The sequence below is a fragment of the Chiloscyllium punctatum genome, chromosome 42 (genome assembly GCF_047496795.1).
Source record: "Chiloscyllium punctatum isolate Juve2018m chromosome 42, sChiPun1.3, whole genome shotgun sequence".
Lineage (NCBI taxonomy): Eukaryota > Metazoa > Chordata > Chondrichthyes > Orectolobiformes > Hemiscylliidae > Chiloscyllium > Chiloscyllium punctatum.
Window position 1 is genome coordinate 34,242,926 of NC_092780.1, and position 21,686 is coordinate 34,264,611.

General features: G+C 42.2%; 1 protein-coding gene across 1 annotated transcript in view; it reads left to right on the top strand.

The window, feature by feature from the left end:
- The window catches only part of LOC140465885 (integrin alpha-8-like), a 153,622-nt gene that overhangs the window by 31,473 nt on the left and 100,463 nt on the right, over positions 1-21,686 (top strand). The window contains exons 3-6 of the mRNA XM_072561780.1: positions 1,017-1,114; positions 8,283-8,457; positions 11,976-12,025; positions 14,133-14,178. Of these exons, the coding sequence (XP_072417881.1) occupies positions 1,017-1,114; positions 8,283-8,457; positions 11,976-12,025; positions 14,133-14,178 (369 nt within the window). The remainder of the gene's footprint in view (positions 1-1,016; positions 1,115-8,282; positions 8,458-11,975; positions 12,026-14,132; positions 14,179-21,686) is intronic.

A 21,686-nucleotide genomic window follows, 5' to 3' on the forward strand; every position in this document is an offset into this window, starting at 1 on the left:
TTTAAAAGTGTTCTCCTAGTCTCCTGGCCAACTAACTAACACCGTGATAAACAGATCACTTGCTTTTATCACACGACTGTTTGTGAGAATTAGCTGTGCACAAATTAACTATTGCACTTGCTGAAGTTACATGAGCAATGACACTTCACTCCCATTTGAAAATGTAGATGTTTGACAAGTGGTCAATCTGTATTGACAGAAGTAGAACTTATTCACACTGTGTAAAGAAATGATTTTGGCATTGGTCCTGAAAAAGCCTTTTGCTGGCTTATACTTCTGTCTCTTGTTCTCAGTCACAATTTATCTTGAAGTAGTGCTCTTGATGAATATTTGTTATTGCACCAGACATCTCCCTTTCTCAGGTTAGGTTACTTACAGTGTGGAAACAGGCCCTTCGGCCCAACAAGTCCACACCGACCCGCCGAAGCGCAACCCACCCATACCCCTAACCTAACACTACGGGCAATTTAGTATGGCCAATTCACCTGACCTGCACATCTTTGGACTGTGGGAGGAAACCCATGCAGACAAGGGGAGAATGTACAAACTCCACACAGACAGTCACCTGAGGCTGGAATTGAACCCAGGTCCCTGGTGCTGTGAGGCATCAGTGCTCACCACTGAGCCACCGTGCCACCCTTGCTCACGGTTGAGGACAGGTTTTAACTTTGTTTCAACATCCTCAATGACTTGAATAGCTTTGCAAACACTACTGCCCAGACTCCCACTTCAGGAGCTTGGTGTTATGCTGGTTGATTGCTTTATTTCATATTTCCAGCATCTGCACTACTTTGCTTTTCTTTATCTTTGACTGAACTAAAGCCACAATAAGATCTTGCACTTGCAGGGAAGCAAGGAGTGGAAATTTGAGAGATGAAGCAAAATTAAATATGGCAAATTTGGGTATCCTGACAAGAAATACAACTAATTAAAACCAGTTCATACCCTCTATCACTGCGCTGAGTGTCTTTCAATTGCCAGCACAGTTTGTCAATAATATGAATTTATTCCTGCAGGTAACCGACATATTCACAACGTTCTAGAAGAAATGAAAGATTACAAATCCCACCAATGGTTTGGGGCTACAGTCAAATCACTCAAGGATCAAGTTTTGGTGAGTTCATGTGGTGCAAATCTAGAAGAGAGCTGACGGAGTGAAATTTCCTTTGGAATTGAGCCAGGATAGTGGTGTTGCGGTAATATCACTGGTCTTGTACCACAGTCTAATGCTGTAGTGAGATGGGTTTAAACAGCAAAGGCAACAGGTGGTATTCAAATTCAACTGATCCAAAATCTGGAACTGAAAGATAATTTCAGTAAAGGCAAGTACGGTGCTGTCATTTGTTAGTTCACTGCCACCCTTTAGGGAAGAAAGTCTGCAATGCTAACCAGATCTGTGACTCCAGGCCCATAACACTCGTAACTCCCCTTTGAAATAGAGTCATAGAGTCATAGAGCTGTACAGCATAGAAAAAGACCCTTCAGTCCAACTTGTCCATGCTGACCAGCTATCCTAAATTAATCTAGTCCATTTGCCAGCACTTGGCCCATATCCCTGTCAACCCATCCTATTCATATACCCATCCAGATGCCTTTTAAAGGCTGTAACTATACCAGCCTCCATCACTTCCTCTGGCAGCTCATTCCATATACGCACCACCCTCTGCGTGAAATGGTTGCCTCTTCGGTGCCTTTTATATCTTTCCCCTCTCACCATAAACCTGACCATGTGGAACCTTGTTGAATGCTTTGCTGAAGCCCATATAGACGATGTCTACCTCCTTGCCTTCATCAATCTTCGTTGTCACTTCTTCAAAGTGGTATAGGAAGTTACTCAGATCAAGAGCAACAAATACGTACCTTGTCAGTGATGCTCCTCATAAAACATTTTTTTTAAAAAGCACAATTGGGATGAAATGCATCCACAGAGCAAAGCATCAAGGGAAGTTGGCGTTCAGGGTGCTGAAAGCCCACAGAAGATCAAGCACCTCCAATAATAGCTATTCTACTATATTGCACTTGAAATTTTAATTTTCAAATAAGAAAAAGGATTTTCATTCAGTTGTGTGTAAGGGCACTTTTGGAGCACACACACCAAATCCAAATCTTTATTACTTTTAATTTTTGGAATTTTTTTTTTCTTTTCTCTCTTTTCTTTGCACCAATTTGCTGATTTTGTCTTGTTTACGCTCACTCCTATATTTTGTTGCATTTTAATGACATTCACAGGGACTTTTCACATATAATGGGTTTAATTTTATATTCACCTTCCCAGTTAGATCACTCCCTTGCTCTGGAATGTCTACAATTGCTGCAACCCTCCGAGATACTAATGTCCCTTTCACTCTCTCCTCCTGCACTTTCACAATTTCCTTTCTTCTATCATTGTTGGTCATAGAACATAGAACAGTACAGCACAGTACAGACCCTTCGGCCCTCAATGGTGTACCAAACCTTTATCGCCCCTAAACCTTCTTCCAATCACCTTAAAATTATGTCTCCTCATAATAGCCATTTCCACCCCGGGAAAAAGTTCTGGCTATCCACTCTATGTATGCCTCTCATCATCTTGTGCACCTCAATCATCTCTCATCCTTCTCTGCTCCAATGAGAAAAGCCCTCGCTCCTTCAACTTTATTCCATAAGACAATTAATGTTAATTAGACTTTGAGCAATAAACAAGTGCAGAGAAAACACTCTGTCACAATGTAAAACCCAGGGAGTTGAGCTTTCATTGAGCACCATCACTGATGTGATATGAACCTTGTCATGTCTTCATTTAGCTAAATCCTAAGTTCTGGAATTCCCTTCCTAAATATCATTCACTTCTACATCTTAAAACCTATTTCTTTGACCAAGTTTTTGATCATCTGCCCAAATATCCCCTTAAGGAGCTCAGACTGTTCGATAAAGCTTGACAAGTGCTATGTAAATGCAAGTTACAGTCTTACATTTAAATACTGTCTCTCTGATCTCCATGCCAATACTGACCAGGTCAACAATATCAGAGATATTTGGATGTCCTGACTCTGCTGTTTACTGTTACCTGGCAGGGCTTTTCCATAAATTAACTAGTTGGAGCCAGAAGATGTACTTGGCATCCAATTGAGCAGGGCGAGTGAGCTCTATAAACTGGAGGGTCGATAGAAGGTGCTCGGGGGTGTGGGTGGTTGTATAATGGTGATGTCACTGGACTATGATTTGGAGATGCCGGTGTTGGACTGGGGTGTACAAAGTTAAAAAATCACACAACACCAGGTTATAGTCCAACAGGTTTAATTGGAAGCAGAGCTTAAAAATGTGTTGCTGGAAAAGCGCAGCAGGTCAGGCAGCATCAAAGGAGAAGGAGAATCCACGTTTCGGGCATAAGCCCTTCTTCAGGAAATGTCGATTCTCCTTCTCCTTTGATGCTGCCTGACCTGCTGCACTTTTCCAGCAACACATTTTTAAGCTCTGATCCCCAGCATCTGCAGTCCTCACTTTCTCCTAATTGGAAGCACACTAGCTTTCGGAGCGACGCTCCTTCATCAGGTGATAGTGGAGGGCTAAATCCTAACATGGAATTTATAGCAAAAATTTACAGTATGATGTAACTGAAATTATACATTGAAAAATTGATTGTCTGTTAAGCCTTTCATCTGTTAGAATACAGTGATAGTTTCACTTCTTTCATGTGTAAATCACAAAACCTTATTTTTAAAAAGTTGCATTCTCGGGTTAGCTGTTAACAATGGTGATAGTTAGACAATATGTTAAAGGTGTTGGCCCCCTGTGTTCTCTGTCTATGACCTGATGTTTAGATTGATTCTAATCTAAAAAGTGAGATAACGGAGTTTTACATGAATTCATACAGTTTTTGAGCTCAGAGTTCTACATGAATGCATGCAGTTTTTGAGCAAAGTACAATGTAACCCTGAAAGTACAAATTCACCCCACAAAATATATGTGTGCATGTGGGTCTTTGTCTGTCTGTGTGTGTCTGTCTGTCTGGGGTGGGGGTTGTGAGTGTGAGAATGTGTATGTGTGTGTGTAGTGAGTGCAGAGTGTCTTAAGTCTGTGAGTATTTCTGGGACAGACTCACTGGAGAGAGTGGTGTTGGGAGTTGGGAAACAAGACCAGGAGATTGGCTCTCACCATGTCTCTCCCCTTCCTGATGTCACATCAGTTGATCAGGACTTTTTAGGAAGGACACCATTAGCTGCTGGAGGCTTTAGCTGTCAGGCAACACCACATGCAGCCTACCAACATCAGTGCAATGGGATGAGGCCATTACATGATCGGAAATTGAGACTAATTAATGTCTGACCAGAGAGCACTGACGGAATACTGGTAGAGACAGTATGTCAATGGGAGTCTTTTACACAATACAATACCACACAGCCCTTCAGCCCACCAAGCCTGTGCCGATTCCTAATCTTTATTTAGACCCACTACTTATTGCCCATGTGCAGTTTCTATCCCTCTTTCCCTTCCCCCACCTGAAGATACTCCTTAATCGTTGTTAACATGCCTACTTTCACCACATCCACTGGCAGTGCATTCCAGGCATCCATCACTCTTGATGTGAAAACTTTTCCCTGCTCATTTACCCAAAACTTACCCCTCTCACCTTGAATCTTTACTCTCTTGCTGTTGACCTTGCCACTCTGGGAAAAAGCCTCTGGCTATCTACCCCATCTATGTCTCTCATAATTTTGTAAACCTCTGTCAGGTTGCCCCTCGACCTCTGTCTTTCCAGTGAAAACAATCCAAGCTTATCCAACCTCTCCTCATACCTAAACTCCTCCAGATCAGGCAATATCCAAGTAAAGCTTCTCTGTACCGTCTCCAAAGCATCCATGTCTTTCTGGTAGTGTAGTGAACAGAACTCTGTACAATATTCCATCATCCCACATAATTAACTGTTCTTCCTGCCTACAGACAATAGAAGCCATAGTCTTCCATACTGTGCGCCAGCAGGTTATTTGTTGCAGGGTATGGGGGAAGCACTACAGTTGAGCCTATCTTGATATTTAGACATTAGTACTTCCCAACAAAAACTGCACACAAGCCACTCAGAACAGGAGTCCTGATATCTGGGCCATGCCCCCAGCCTGTCAAGTCAGTTTTAGCTGAAATCATAGATAAGGTCAGTGTAATAAAAATATTTTAGAAGTCAGAAATACAAGATCAGCAATAATTCCTCAGACAGTGAGAAGTAGTCATTAGCACTGCTGCCTCACAGCACCAGGGACCCAGGTTTGATTCCGACCTCGGGCAACTGTCTGTGTGGAGTTTGCACATTCTCCCAGTATCTGTATGTGTTTCCTCCGGGTGCTCTGGTTTCCTCCCACACTCCAAAGATGTGCAGGTGAGATGAATTGGCTATTATAAATTGCCAATAGTGTTTGGTGCATTAGTCAGAGAGAAATAGGTCTGGATGGCTTACTCTTTGGAGGGTCGGTGTGGACTTGTTGGGCCGAAGGGCCTGTTTCCACACTGTAGGGAATCTAATCTAATCTAGAGGTATAATGGTAATATCCCTGGACTAGTAGCATCTTGGGGGTAGTGTTATAGAACAGACAGACTTAGGGGTTCAGGTACCGAATTCTCTGAAGTTTGTATCACATATAGACAGGGAGAATAAGAAAGTGCTTAGCACACTTGTCTTTATTACTCAGACCTTTGACTGTAGGAGTTGGGATATCATATTGAGGTTGTACAGGATGTTGATAAGGCTTCTCCTGGTGTCCAGTTCTAGTTGCCCCATTATAGGAAGGATATTATTAAATTGGAGTGGGTCCAAAAAAAAGTTACCAGGATGTTGCCAGGAATGGAGGGATTGAGTCTTAAGGAGAGGCAGAATAGATCGGGACGTTTTTCAATGGAGCATAGAAGGGTGAGGGGTGATATTATAAAAGTTTCTAAAGTCATGAGGGGATTAGATAAGGTGAATGGCAAGTGTCTTTTCCCTAGGGTGGGGGATTTCTAAGAGGGAAAGATTTAAAAAAGACATGAAGGTTACTGTCTAACACCAAGAGTGAAGTTTGTGTCATATATAGACAGAGTGGTTTAGAAAGTGCTTAGCATGCTTGTCTTCACGACTCAGACCTTTGAGTAAAGGAGTTGGGATATCATGTTGAAGTTATACAGGATGTCACAATGTCTCTATGGTTAGCACTACTGCCTCACAGTGCCAGGGACCTGGGTTCGATTCCAGCTTCAGATGACTGTCCATGTGGAATTTATACATTCTTCCCTGTGTCTGCGTGGGTTTCCTCCCTCAATCTAAAGATGTGCAGGTTAGGTGAATTGGCCATGCTAAATTGCCCATAATGTTTGGGGATCTATAGATTGGGTGCATTGGTGGGAGGGTGGGTCCCTCTTCGGAGGGTTGGTGTGGACATGTTAGGCCGAGGGGCTTTTTTCACATTGTATAGATGCTGTGTGAGGAATGTGAGGTTTGTGTGAGGAATGAACTTTCAGAGGGAGTAGTGGGGTAAAGTTCAAACTTTAAAATACATTTGAATAAGAACATGAATAAGAAACTCTTGGAGGGATGTAGGCCAAGTACAGGCAGGTGGGAATATCATAGTTTGGATGGTAGCCGGTATGGACTGATTGGACCAGTGGGTCTGTTTCCATACCGTATGACTCTATAACTCTAGTTATTCAAAGGCCATGGTTAATGCTTTGTGGATGCATATTCAAATGGTGGAGTTTACACTCAATCAGTAAAACAGGAACTGTAAAGTTAGTCTCAGTAATGGTGACCTTGAAACTACCATCAATCATTTTGGTTGAAGTTTGTTCTTTAGGGAAGAAAGTCTGCTGTCCATCCCTGGTCTGGTGTATTTGTGAATCCTGACTGACGGCAAAAGTAAAGGGAATTATACTTGCACTCTAAGTATAACCACTGAGCATGTGCAAAAAGAACTGTGTCATAGTGATGTCAGATTACATGGTACTGGAGCCTGGCTGTCTAGTGTTATAAACCAGGCCAGACACCCTCAAATCATTTAAAGAAAATAGCCCAAGACCCTAACTTTGTTAGTCGTTTTAAGCAGGTGAACAATGGAAATTCCAGGAAAGATGCAGCTGGTCAATTTGCTTCGTTTTAAACAAAACAGAATCTATTTACAGTATTACCAAATGAAACACAAATAAAAGAGAACAGAATACCAAATAATTTAACCTATCCAAAAACCCAACAGATCATCCCAACTTAATAATGCTGTTCCCCATACTTGCAACAATCTCTAAAATCACTTCCTGGCTCTAAAGATAAAATCAAGCCCAGGGTCTTACAGGAGAGAAGCCAGAGAGAGAGGAGGATCAGCCTGGACCTGCTTCTTTGGCGACCAGCAACTCCTGTACTCAAACAAAACCCAACCAGACAAAAGCTGAGCTGGGAGAACCGACCACTCCACTTTCATTATACAAGTTTTTTAAAATTAAAATACTTTTGTCTACTAAACCATGGAAGTGTCCAAAAGCTTACATTTGAGAGAGTGCAAGATATTAACTGTAATAAGAACCTGAAGGAACATTTTTTTAACCATAGATTTTGGAAATTCATACACTTTTCATTCATTCACATCACGAGATGGGCACGGGGATGTTTTTGTTAACTATTTGCAACTTGCCCACTTCAAAATAGGGGTGGTTGCACTTCCTTTGTGTCTTTATTTGCTTATGGAGGAGGTTGGCTAAGCCACTCTGTTCAGAAGGTTGGTTTGTACTGACTAACCAATGGGATTTGGCTTGTGGAGATGAAAACCAATCAGGGTTCCAGTTCCTATCCATTGGCCAAAGAACGAAAGCTTGAATGATACCCCTGTCACTACAGTCAATATTCACAATGTCAGAATCTTGGACTTCCTCCAAACCAATGCTATGCAAGAACAGCAATGGTTGTGAGGTAAGGTCCTCCATGGCAGATGGCAATAGTGAGTAAAACTGGCCCTTATCAGCATTTCTCACAGTCACAAGGAATCATTGAGCTTCCTTTATAGCAGGACTATGGGTCTGCATACACCGCATGGACTGCAGCAGTTCATGAAGGTAATTCACCTCCGCCCTCACAAAGTCAGTGAGAGATGGATTACAAATACTGGCTAACCAGCGATGTCTACATCCAGGGAGCAAATAAAAAAAACAGTGTATATGGGTCTTTGGTAATCAGAGAGTTTTCTTACTCCTTCAGGAAGAAATGATTTAGGAAGAGATTTTGTTTAAAACAAAAATCTATTAAAGCAATCATTGATGATGCATTGACAATACTATCTGTGTTCAATCTGCAGGCCTGCGCTCCACTGTACCACTGGAAATATTCACGGACCATCAACTCCAAGATCGAGACTGGTGGAGTGACGCCAGTGGGCACGTGCCTAATAGCAGTTCAAAACTTCAGGAGCTATGCAGAATATTCACCCTGTCGTTCCAATATTTTGCAATGGCAGCTTAATATATCAAACAGTAAGAGAATGTCCTGCATAAAATGATGAGATTTTTAAAAATATCAAAATTCCTGAACTCTTAAAGTTTGTGAGAACTCAGTGATTGAATTAGACTGTTCCCCAGCAGCACAGAATGGCTTCACAGGTTAAGTTTTCATCACACCAAATCTTTTTGATAAAGTTCATACGATGATGTTTGAAACTCTTCTGGGATTTTGTTTCATGGTCTCTCTGTTGCTTTTGGTTAGCTTGAAATTAAATCTCCTGCCACGCTTTTACATGTCAAATGAAATACATGTGTAGCAAGAAAAAAGGGAGAGAAAAAGGTCTTTTCAGAAGGAGTCAGGAGATAAATCAAGAAAATCAAACACTGGATTGGATAACAATTTGAACTCGGGAATCTGACACTCAGTTCACTTCCAGGCTGTGACCCTGTGTCACATCTGCATCACTGCACATTGCTGTTTTAATCCTCAGATTCCTCAGTCAGCCAGAATTTATCTTGGCACTGAATTACTTTACTGGTGTCAGAGTCATACAGTACGGAAATGGGTCCTTCAGTCCACTCGTCTATGCCAAGCATAATCCCAAATTGAACTAGTTCCACTTTCCTGCTCCCACCCATACTCTAAACCTTTCTTATTCAGGTACCTGTCCAAATGTCTTTTAAATGTTGTAACTGTACCTGCATCTACCACTTCCATAAATGCAGTTCATTCCACATACGCACCACCCTCTGTTCGGAAAACGTTGCCCTTCAGGTCCCTTTTAAATCTTTCTCCCGTCATCTTAAACCTATGTCCTATCGTTTTGGACTCCTCTAACTGAGGGAAAAGACCTTGACTACTCACTTTATCTCTGCACCTCAGGATTTTATAAACCTCTATAAAGTCACCCCGCAGCCTCTGACGCTCCAGGGAAAGAAAGTCCCAGTCTATGGACCCTCTCCATTCCCGGCAATATCCTTGTAAATCTTTCCTGCACCATTTCTGATTGGATTGTACACAGTACTTCAAAAGTGGCCTCACTAATGTCCTGTGCAGCTGCAATATGACATCCCAACATCTTCACTCAATGTACTGACCAGTTAGCAGAGGCAGGAACTGGCTCTGAAGGCAGTGCTCAAAGACAGAAGGCAGTTAAGGCTGGGTATACACAAGAGAACATAGGTAACTACATGTTTGACCAGCTCTGTTGAAGCAGTTGACAATCAAAGCTATTGTACGAGCACCTTAACTTTCATTGCTTGTATATTTTTTTCAGCATTTTAATTCACCTGCACCATCACATCTGGCTCCCTCCGTTTCCCTAATAGATGTGCAAACAAAAGCCCCAGACTGTTCACTCTTCACACTCGCTATTTTGAAAGTCTCCTTTTGGCCTTCTCTAGGTCATCAACAAGCTCTTCAACAGGTTAATAGCATCTTAATCAGCGAGAAGCAGGTTGTCAGCTCTCCCATTGCTCTGGTCTTGCAGTAGCAGAGAATTAATCTCTACTTGGGGAGGTATGTTTTGATCAGGGATAGTCAGCACGGCTTGTTTGGAACCAGATCATGCCAATGAAATTTGATTACATTTTTCAAGGAGGTGATCAGGCAGGTAGTACAGTTGAACTAGTTTATACAGAGTCCAGCAAGGCCTTTGACAAGGTCCCATGTGGCAGACTGATAAAGAAGGCAGAAGGAAATGGGATCTGGAGTAACTTGGAAGATCCTCATTTGGTTTAGGAGACAGGGGGTGGTTGTTGAAGGCTGTTTGTCTGACTAGAGGCTGGTACTTTATACAGTGGTGGATTAGTGCTGGGTCCCTTATTATTCATGATGTATATATAAATGATATAGAATTGAATGTGGGAGGCATGAAAAGTAAGCTTACGGTTGACATGAAATTGGCTGGATGGAAGGTCTTAGTTTGTAGGAGGCTGTAGACAGGTTTGTCAGATGGACAGATCAGTTAACGTTTGACATTTAACCCTGAAAAATGTGAGACGATGCACTTTGGAAGGAGAAACAAGACAAGGGAGTACTCAATATATTGCAGTACACTAGGAAGCTCTTGGGGTGCTTATCTACAGATTCTTGAATGCAGCTGGACATGTTAATAGAGCGTTTAAAAAGACTATGGGACACTTGCCTTTATCTGTCATGGCATAGATTATCAGAGCAGGGTGGTTATGTACAAGATTTTTGTGAGGTTAGAGTACCATGTGCAGTTCTGGTCACCACACTATAAGAAGGATGTGATTCCACTGAAGGGGAGGCAAAGAAATTTAACCAGGATATTCTTGGGTTGGAGTATTTTAGCTACTGAATCTGGAATGCACTATCTTGCATGGGGAGGTGACAGCCCAGTGGTATCATTGCTGGACTGTTAATCTAGACACTCAGATAATGTTTTGGGGATCTGAGTTCAAATCCTGTCACAGCAGATGGTGGAATTTGAATTCAATAAAAAAAGTCTAAGGTTCTATTTTTGACCACGAAGCCGCTGTCAATTGTCAGAAAAACCCCTCTGGTTCATTAATACCTTTTAGGGAAGGAAACAGTCATCCTTATCTGTGACTCCTGATGAGGTGACTCTTAACATCCCATTGGGCAATTAGGGATGGGCAATAAATACTGCCAAACCAATGCCTTCTTCATCAGTGAATGAATTTTTTTAAAAAGCGAAAATCTCACAACCTTTAAGTATGTGGATGAGTTCTTGAAATATCATAACAGTCAAGGCTATGGGTCAATGGGGATTAGTTGGTGCAGATAGGTTATTGCAGATGCAATGGGCCAAAAGGCCACTCTGTGGGCTATGATTCTATGAGCAGTGCGTTTTAGAGGTATCGATAGACTGACACATTATCCATGAACACTATTTTCAAAGCTGGACATACTGCCCTCACTGGCAATTGAAAATCTAGCTCATAGAGTGGAAAGGGATTTAATGAAAGCAATGGGCCTTGTGATCAGAAAGAAACCAAACTAAATGAGGATGAAATATGTGCCAAGAAATTTAAGTTAAACTAACAGCCAGAATTGGTCAATAGCAATTGTACAAAATTCAGAGGTAATAGAGTGAGAAATAAGGGGAAAAGGAGGGTCAGTTTGTAAGTGAGGTGACAGAGGCCTACATTAAGATGTAAGCAATGGAGCCTAAAGCTGCAAACTCTTGAGTTTGTTTAAAAGTAAAATGTTGGCTTCCTGGCGCTGGGAAATAAAAGTGAAGATTACACAGTCAGATCATTAGAGATGGGTTTGTTTTGACAGATTCACAACTGATTTCTTGTTATATTTTGTGTTAAAATGGAACAACTGGAAATGTGTGCATGTCTCACTCTGCAGCTCCCAAAATTCACTGTCACCATGGCCATGATTTGCCTCTGCAAGCTTTGTTTGAATCTTTCTGCTCAGACATTTCTGGGGAATAGGAAAGAGACAGGAATTATCTAAAATGCAACCCAAGCAGCAAACACAACAGCTTTGTATGTGTGTGTGCGTGAAATTGTAGCCTGTGAGGTAAATGATTAATGACAGTGTTATTTCTCAGTCCCAGATCAGCGTTTTTGTGAAGCCGGCTGGAGCAGTGTAATCACGGAGGTAATACTTTAACATTGTGCGTTTCTGCTCTTCATTCCCATTGTTGCAATAACTTTGATTTTGCAAATTTGACGCTGGTAAGTTTGGAACTGACCCTGAGCTGCATTAGTGCACTAATACTTAATATGCTCACAAGTTTGTCTTCTACTATTTGCACAGAAACACAAATACATATCTTAAATGTTCCAAAGACTTCATTAAACATTAGATAAATACATTTGAATAGGTGTGTTGAAGGCTCAGAGAATATGTATGTTCCTATCACTCATTCTCTTTTAGTCTATGGTAAGGGGAGATGAAAGACTCGGTCACTTTTAGTCTGTGCCTCCTCCTTGCAGTTAACGGTGACACCCTTACTCTTTAGTGATAATGGTAGGTTCAGGGTAATTCACCATTTGATTAAATCTCAAGACCCAACTTCTGGGGATATTTTCCAATCAAGATGTGCAGTGATGTTATTACACACTTCTGAAAATGGGTCTCCTGGCTCAGAAGTAGGGGCACTGCCACAACACCACACACGCCCAAAACTACTAATCTGCATGTGTACCCTACTGGTGGAAGTGACTGGGAAGTGGGGGGTGGGGGGTTGGGCGGGGGGAGTTGCAGGTAAAGGGGGCAGGGTGGTGAAGTGGGGATAGGTGAAGACAGGTAGAACCATACAGTCATACAGCATGGAAATGGACCCTTAGGTCCAACCAGTCCATGCCAATCATAATCCCAACTAAACATAGCCCCATCTGCCTGCACTTCGTCCATTTCCTTCCAAACATTTCTTATTTGTGTATTTATTTCTTATTTGTGTATTTATCCAAATGTCTTTTCAAAGTTGTAACTGTACCTGCATCCACACTTCCTCTGCAAGTTCATTCCACACATAAACCACCCTCTCATGTCTTTTTTAAATCTTTCCCCTCTTGCCTGAAAAAAATGTCCGCTGTCTTGAAATTCATCCTAGGGGAAAGACACCTTATCTGTACCCCTCATGTTTTTATAAACTCCTCAAAATAATTCTTAAAATTATTTTTGTAGGTAAATAAAACTAAAACAGAATCATGTAGTGGGATGTTTAATGAAGCAGGATTGAGATATCAAATTAACAGGGTTTGCATGCAGAACGTTTCATTCTCCTGCCTGAGGAATATAGTTTCTATCTTACATTGTGGTTGTAGCTTTTTCTCAGAGATCGCAAGGAAGAGGAATAATCTAATGATCACAATGAAGTTAAAGTCCTTAAAATATTGAGTTTACAGACTTACTAGAAGAGGTTCACTCTTTGCAAAGAAAATTGAAATAATTGCAGCTTCATATTTGAGGGAAACCAAACAAGAGCCAGGGTTTTTAAACTTTCATCTACAGTGCCTTTCATGTCAAATAGCTTTGTGTGTATTCAGTTGGCCACTAGGGGGTGACAGCAAACATATGAGACAGGGAAAAATTAGACATCGAGAACATAATGCTAATAATCCATGTAAATAGTTGCTTCAGGGTACTATTACTGTAGAATTCTGCATTGACAAGACAAGGAAAAAGGACTTACTTAATGCCCCTATTTTTGCAGTCATTTAAGTCAATAGGTTACTACCTCGAGTGATGCAGCTGAGCAGTAAAACCTAAACACTCAGGCTTCCCTGCGCAGCTTCATCAAAACTCTCTGTGAAGCAGGGCTTCTTGAAGGTACAACATTACAGCCAATAAAACATCCCAGAATCCAAGCCTGCCTTGACATTGAAACCAACATGAGCCTAAGTCCAGCCTCTCTTGACATTGCACAGCAGCAACAAGATGTGGATGGCTAGATCATTCTTAAACTGGGATCGCTGCTTTTCTCCTGATTTGGCTGCACTTGTCAACTTTGTCCTGCTACAATATGCAACATGGCCCAAAAGATCAGGAAAGTGTACCGCTCTGCGTTTCAGAGGAAGCTAAGACAACCCTACAAGTGGTAAAACTATTTTATATACCTTTTTTTGGCAGAATACATCAACAAGAGCCAAAATAGCAGAATTTTAGATCCTCAATTATCACCAGGTAGCAGTTATTCTATGCTATACACACATAAGGCAATAGCCAATGTCTTGTAAGAGTTTAATCCTTTGTGTTTTAGGCAGGAGACATACTACTTGGTGCACCTGGCAGTTACTTCTGGCAAGGTAAGGAACCCTAATATTAAAGGGCTGTGTGTTAAATTGTGTTGTTGTTTTAACCAAAGCCGTACCTCTCTTCTTGGAATAAAACTTGTGAAACCCCTGAATAGTGCTATGGTAGGGGTTAAGGGTAGTTTCAGGTTCTCACCCATCTCTGTGAAAAGAATGTTGCCCTGAATGAGCTCTTAGATTTATGAAGGACCTCCCCATATGCAATGCTACTAGCATTGGATTCCTCTCAAATTTTAAACTTTTTCTCTAAATTTATTCAATCAAGCACTTTGATGTTTTTTAGGTCTTATCACATAAACTCTCCCTATTGTCCAGAATACAGTCTGATCAGCGATTCTGTTGCATTGTTTTCTGGCATCATCCTGTATTTGTTTTGCATTTGATGTCTCTCTTTATGTTCAGCTGTAGGAAAAACATGCTCATAATTCAACAAATGTTTTTAAAATTTCAAAAATATACTTTATTGATAAAAATATATATGCATACACAGTCACTAAAGCAGTTTGGTTCTGTATAGTAATGTTTGAAGAAAAACAAATGAACATTGCAACTGGACTCTATCCAACAAAACAAACTCAAGGCATGTTTTACTTGTACAGGATTATATTTACATATATCTGAGGCATCAAGGAGGGCGGGGGGGGGGGTCCAATAACTGAACTAACCCCCATTTACCTTTAGCAGAAAGACATCTGACACTGGTCTTTCCTCATTGTGCCCTGGTGGCAGCTGCCCCAAGCTTCAGTGCGTCCCTCAGCACGTAGCCCTGGATCTTGGAATGTGCCAGCCTGCAACACTCAGTCAGAGTCAACTCTTCGCTCTGGAAGACCAAAAGGTTTTGGGCACACCAAAAGCGTCTTTCACCAAGTTGATGGTCCTCCAGGCATGGTTGATGTTTGTCTGGGTGTGCATCCTGGGAAACATACCGTAGAGCACAGAGTCCTGCGTCACAGAGTGCTTGGGACAAACTGTGACAAAAACCATTGCATCTGTCTCCAGACATCCTTAGCAAAGGCCCATTCCAGCAGGAGATATGTGACAGCTTCATCCCCTATTGCAGCCACTTCGAAGGTAGTATAGAGTGGCACAGAGAGTCTGGGCATAAACAAAGGATCTCACCAGTAGTACCCTTCTCACCACCAGCCAAACGATGTATTGGTGCTTGTTGGAAAGTTCTGGTGATGAGGCATTCTGGCAAATGACTTTGACTGTCTGCTCAGGGAGCAACCTGACAGGATCCACACACTCCTTTTCCTGCAGGGTCTCGAGGACACCACGTGCTGATCACTTCCTGATGGACTTGTGGTCAAAGGTGTTTTTCTTTGCAAATTGCTCCACAAAGGACAGGTGGTACAGAATGGTCCAACTACTTAGAGCAAGGCCAGTCCCATCCTTGGCAATACTGAGGACTGGTGTAACCTCAGTAGATAGTGACACTTGCCATTTATTTACAAAAGGTCTACTGTCAGCTGTAATGTCACAATATTGCAGTGCAGAATCATGTTATGCTTTGAGTCTATCACCTATTCAAGGCCCCCACTGCAAAGATTAGTTCATACTATAACATTGGTGACTGCTATACTTAGGGAAATCTATCTGACGTGTAGCCAGACATGAGATCCTAAAGGACCATCTGCTAGGCTACAACCTATGGTAAAAATATACATTCTTAAACATTGGAATAGGAAGAGCAGGAGTACTTTTGGATATCCTGGGGACATGACAGGATGTTACGCTATGCAGATTCTTTCTTTCCTTAATAGTCCTATAATTTATTTCTCGCTGATCTGTGTTTCATATAATAGATTATGTTTAACTGTGAAACCCAAAATGTTGATTGCCTTCGAAGCTCGGAGTTTTAGGTTTATTTACTTTAAGCTCAATTCTCATTCAGCCTGTTTCTCTCTGTAATGATCCATAATCAGTGTTTATTATTAAACACTGATTATGTGACAGTCAACTAGAAAGAGATTCCTGTGCAATGCTGTTAATTTACGAACGCCATTCACCTTTGTTTTACATTTCTAATCCACAAAAACCATCACTTATGTTTAAGACAGTCAACATGTCGAGAACATTTCTTAATTGCTGCTCATTAACATAATGTGATGCAGTATGAGCAGTCGTGCCTAATTTAAATACATTGCCCTTGTAGCGGTACACTTGCGCTTTTGTTTTTCTAGTTTATCTTAACTGTGGAAAATTAATGATTATGTATGGCTTCACTCTCTCAGCCAAAACAGGAATTACTTGCATCTGCAAAGCTTCTATTGGTGCGTCACAGGGATTGAGAAAAAAAACGCTTAATGGAGCTAAGTGTGAGATGAGAAAGATGACTAGAATGCCTGGCTAAAAGAGATGGCATCTAATGAGGTTTTGGAAGAGGACAGAGTAGCTGAAAATCAAGTATTTTTAGTGGTGTAAGTTGAAATGACCAAAACACTTGCATGTGTACATAGAACACCATAAAGGTTCCTATACAGTCACCATAGGAGGAGAAATAATGGATACAATTCTGGAGATAGGAGTATAGGAACGGGAATAGGCATCCAGTCAGCCCTGCCTCAGCTCTATCACCTTCATCTCCTCCCCCACTCACCCATTGTACTCTATGCTACTCTCTCCCCACCCCCACCCTCCTCTAGCTTATCTCTCCATGCTGCAGGCTCACTGCCTTTATTCCTGATGAAGGGCTTTTGCCCGAAACGTTGATTTCGCTGCTCGTTGGATGCTGCCTGAACTGCTGTGCTCTTCCAGCACCACTAATCCAGTATTTGATTTTCAGCATCTGCAGTCATTGTTTTTACCTTATTCAGCCCCTTGAGCCTATTCTGCAATTCAGTAAAATCATGGCTGATCTCTGGCCCAATTCCATCTCTCTGCATTTGGCCCATGTCACTTAATACCTTTGCTTATCAAAATGTTATCTATGTCAGATTTAAAATTAACAACTGATACAGCATTCACTGCCATTTGTGGAAGAGAGTTTCAAGTATCTACCACCATTTGTCTGTAAAATCATGGGGGGGGAGGTGCACATGGATAGAGTAAATAGACAAGGATTTTTCCCTGCGGTGGGAGAGTCCAGAACTAGAGGGGCATAGGTTTAGAGTGAGATAGGGACCTAAGGGGCAACCTTTTCAAGCAAAGGTTGGGACATGTATGGAATGAGCTGCCAGAGTGAGTGGTGGAGGCTGGTACAATAACAACATTTAAAAGGCATCTGGAGGTGTGCAAGAAAAGCAAGGGTTTAGAGGGATTTGGGCTAAGTGCTGGCAAATGAGACTAAATTAATTTAGGATGTCTGGTCAGCATGGACAAGTTGGACCAAAGGGTTTATTTCCGTGCTGTATATCTCTATGACTCTATGACTCTATGTGCCCTAGCATCCCTTCTGAATGGTCTGGCCCATAGTTCTAGATTTCCCAAACAGTGGTATTACATTATCGTCATCTACACTATCTTTTTCTGTTAATATCATGGAGTCACAGAACCCCAACAGTGCAGAAAGATGGCGTTCAGCCCATCAAGTCCTGCACTGACCCTCTGAAGATCATTCCACCCAGATCCAGTCTCCCGTCCTGTCCCCATAATTCCGCATTTACCATGGCTAATCTACCTAGCCTGCACATCCCTGGACACTGCGAGACAAATTTAGCATGGCCAATCCACCTAATCTGCATATTTTCGGACTATAGGAGGAAACCCATGCAGACACAGGGAGAATGTGCGAACCCCACACAACAATCACCCGAGGCTGGTAGTGCTAACCATTCAACAGTGCTCCAAAAGCTCATGATTTCAATTAAATCTGTTGGACCATAACCTGGTATCATATGACTTCTGACATCCTGTTTTTAAAAGTGCTGTTGTTGTTGTTTTAATACAAAGTTTTTTCCAAAGTTCCAAAACAATGCAACAGCTTATAAAATGGTAGTTGCTGCTCCAGAACTTTGAGGAGACCAGCTCCAACACTGAAAATCCCTCAAAAAAGGAGCATCTCTTACAGTCACAACTTTTTCCCCATTCTTCATCTTGGATTACCCAGAAAGAGATCTTGGAGTACAGCTTCATAGCTTCTTGAAAGTGGAGTCGCAGGTAGACAGGATAGTGAAGAAGACGTTTGGTATGCTTGCCATTATTGGTCAGTGCATTGAGTATAGGAGTTGGAAGGTCATATTGTGGCTATGTAGGACATTGGTTAGGCCACTTTTGGAATATTGTGTGCAATTCTGGTCTCCCTACTATAGGAAGGATGTTGTGAAACTTGAAAGGGTTCAGAAAAGGTTTACAAGGATGTCACAAGGATTGGATAGATTGAGCTATTGGGAGAGACTGAATAGGCTGGGCTATTTTCCCTGGAGCGTTGGAGGCTGTGGGGTAATACGGTGGCTCAGTGGTTAGTACTGCTGCCTCACAGCGCCAGGAACCCAGGTCCGATTCCAGCCTCGAACGACTGGCATGTGGAGTTTGCACATTCTCCCCGTGTGTGCGTGGGTTTCCTCTGGGTGCTCCGCTTTCCTCCTACATTTCCAAAGATGTGCAGGTTAGGTGAATTGGCCACGCTAAATTACCCATTGTGTGTGGATGAGGTGCATTACTCAGGGGTAAATGGACACTAATAGTGTAGGGGAATGGCTCAGGGTGGGTTACTCTTTGGAGGGTCAGTGTAGACTAGTTTGACCAAGTGACCTGTTTCCGCACTGTAGGGATTCTATGATCTATATATGACCTTATAGATATTTATAAAATCATGGGGAGCAGAGATAGGGTGAAGAGCCAAGGTCTTTTACCCAGGGTAGTGGACTCCAAAACTAGACAGTATAGGTTTAAGGTGAGAGGGGAATGATATAAAAGGGATCTAAGGGGCAACTTTTTCATGCTGAGGGTGGTGAGTATATGAAAAGAGCTGCCAGAGGTAGAGGTGGAGATGGGTATCATTACAATATTTTAAAGGCACCTGGATGGGTATAGGAAGGATTGGGGCCAAGTGCTGGCAAATGAGACTACGTTAATTTAGGATATCTGAATGGTATGGATGAGTTGGACCAAAGGGCCTGTTTCCACGCTGTGTATCTCTATGACTTTCTATGACTAGTAATCTACTTCCGCCACCTGGTTTGATAAAATTGTACTTCTGTTCATTGATGAAACCGTGTGGGATTTTTTAATCTTAAATTAAGGGTTACCAGGATATTGCCTGTTCTGGACAGTTTTAGTTATGAGGAGAGGTTGGATAAATTCAAATTGTTTTCATTACAAAGACTGAGGCTGAGGGGTGACTTGATCGAGGTCTACTATAAGAGGCGTAGATAGGGTGGATAGTCAGAGGCTTTTTCAGAGGGTGGAAAGGTCAACGAAAAGAGGGCACAGGTTCAAGGTGAGGAGGTGGGGGGGGGGAGATTTAGGGGGACATTTTTCAGACAGATGGTGGAGGGGGCCTGGAACACACTGCCAGTGAAGGTGGTAGAGGCAGACACATTAGCAACATTTAAAGTGCATCTAGATAGACATATGGACAGGAGGTGAACATTGGGATAGAAATTGCATGTGGATAGTAAGTATTTGGTTTAAAGAAGGATTAGGAATTGGTGCAGACTTGGTGGGAGTTAGAGGGGAGATGTGCAAAGGGTCTACTTCTGTGGTGTATAGTTCTTTGTTCTTTGTTCCATAGTGGTCACAGTGAGGCATTAACCACTCTAGAGATTAAATTGGTCTTATTTCACATTTGCAAAATCTTATAGAATAATGGGGCATACTATTTCCATCAGAGTTAAAAATCACACAACACCAGGTTATAGTCCAACAGGTTTAATTGGAAACACACTAGCTTTTGGAGCGACACTCCAAAAGCTAGTGTGCTTCCAATTAAACCTGATGGACTATAACCTGGTGTTGTGTGAGTTTTAACTTTGCACACCCCAGTCCAACACCGGCATCTCCAAATCATATTTCCATCAGAGTCATGATAAATGTCACACAGGCAGGCAGTATTAAAGTTCAGCAGAAAACAATGTGATTTGTTATGGTTAAGAGATTCCTGGGATCTGCTGATGCTTCTCCCTTACCAGAGATCTGATTTGTACTGTACCTTCAGCAGTGACATAGACAGGATAAGAGCCGTGCTCGAGACATCCTTGGCCTGTTGGTTTACGTTGAGAGGACTTTGTCTTTTATAATATGTTGGAAGTTCTGCTACATTCACTTCCATCACAGGCTGGGAGAGCATAGTGTGAAATCATATGTGTATCTGGATAAGCCTGATTCTGCTTTGCCCCTCATTACTCTCCGCTCATGCACAAACTAGAAGCTTGCTTCCGGTATGGCTGCTGCAATTTTAAACTTTACAAGTGCGATTGTGGTTTGAGATACATTCCACAGAAAAAAAATTGAAGCACAATTAAAGTCTCAGTCTTGTGCTGGATCCAAGATGGCGGCAATCTAGGAGGATCTCATTGCAGAGCTCTACACCGCAGCACAAGCAGGACGAACTTCCAACCCGCCAAACCCGGACCATAGATTTCCAGGAAACTGTGAAAAATTAACTTACCTGCGTTTTTGCCATCCAGAGATGTCGAAGAAGGGTGGAGGAGCGTCTGAGGCTGGGCCCGCGGCCTAGCCTGCAGGATCCTCGGACTCGAATACTTTCGAGGCCCTGGTGAACGAGCTCATGAAATATTGCAAGATGTTGGGTAAGCAGATGAAGGAGAAGCTGGCCCCGATCTCTATCATGCTGCAGAAGCATGAACAGCAGCTGGGAGACCTGGAAAAAAGGACGGATGAGGTTGAAAACAGAGTCCCAGTGGTGGAAGCTGATACCAGTTCCTCCAAGGACAGAATCCAAGCCCTGGAGGCACATGTCCATAGTTTACATGACCAAGTGGATGATCTTGAGTACAGGGGCAGGAGAAAAAGTATTCGGATCGCCGGTCTGTCGGAGGGTAAGGAAGGTGAGCAGCAGGTGGAATTTATTGAGGATTGGTTGCCGAAATTCCTTAACTTGGAGGCTGGAATGAGAGGCTTGAAGATTGAGAGGGATCACTGGGTCACAGCGCAGAGGTCAGGTCTGGGTCAACATCCTCATCCTCTCCTGGTGCCGTTTCATCACTATCAGGATACGGAGAGAATTGTGGAAGCTTCCAGAATCAAGGGGAAGGATCTGAAGGCCCTAATTTACGAGGGCTCTAAGATCATATTCTTCCAGGACTTTTCAGTGGCGGTGATCCAGAAAAGAAAATCCTATGATGGTGTCAAGAGAAGACTGAGGGAGCTCGGGATCCAGTACTCTCTGAGGTATCTGGCTGTGCTATGGTACACCTAACATGGATCCGTACATCTCTTTGACACGTCGGAGAAGGCAAGAGACTTTGTGGACAAATTAAATTAATCTGAACAATTTAGTATGTATAAACAATAGTGTGGTTTGGGTATGTCTTTTTTTTAACAAACAAAGGAAGTCTGGTTGAAGCTTTCTTTTCCTTTTTTTATTGGTAATAATTTGG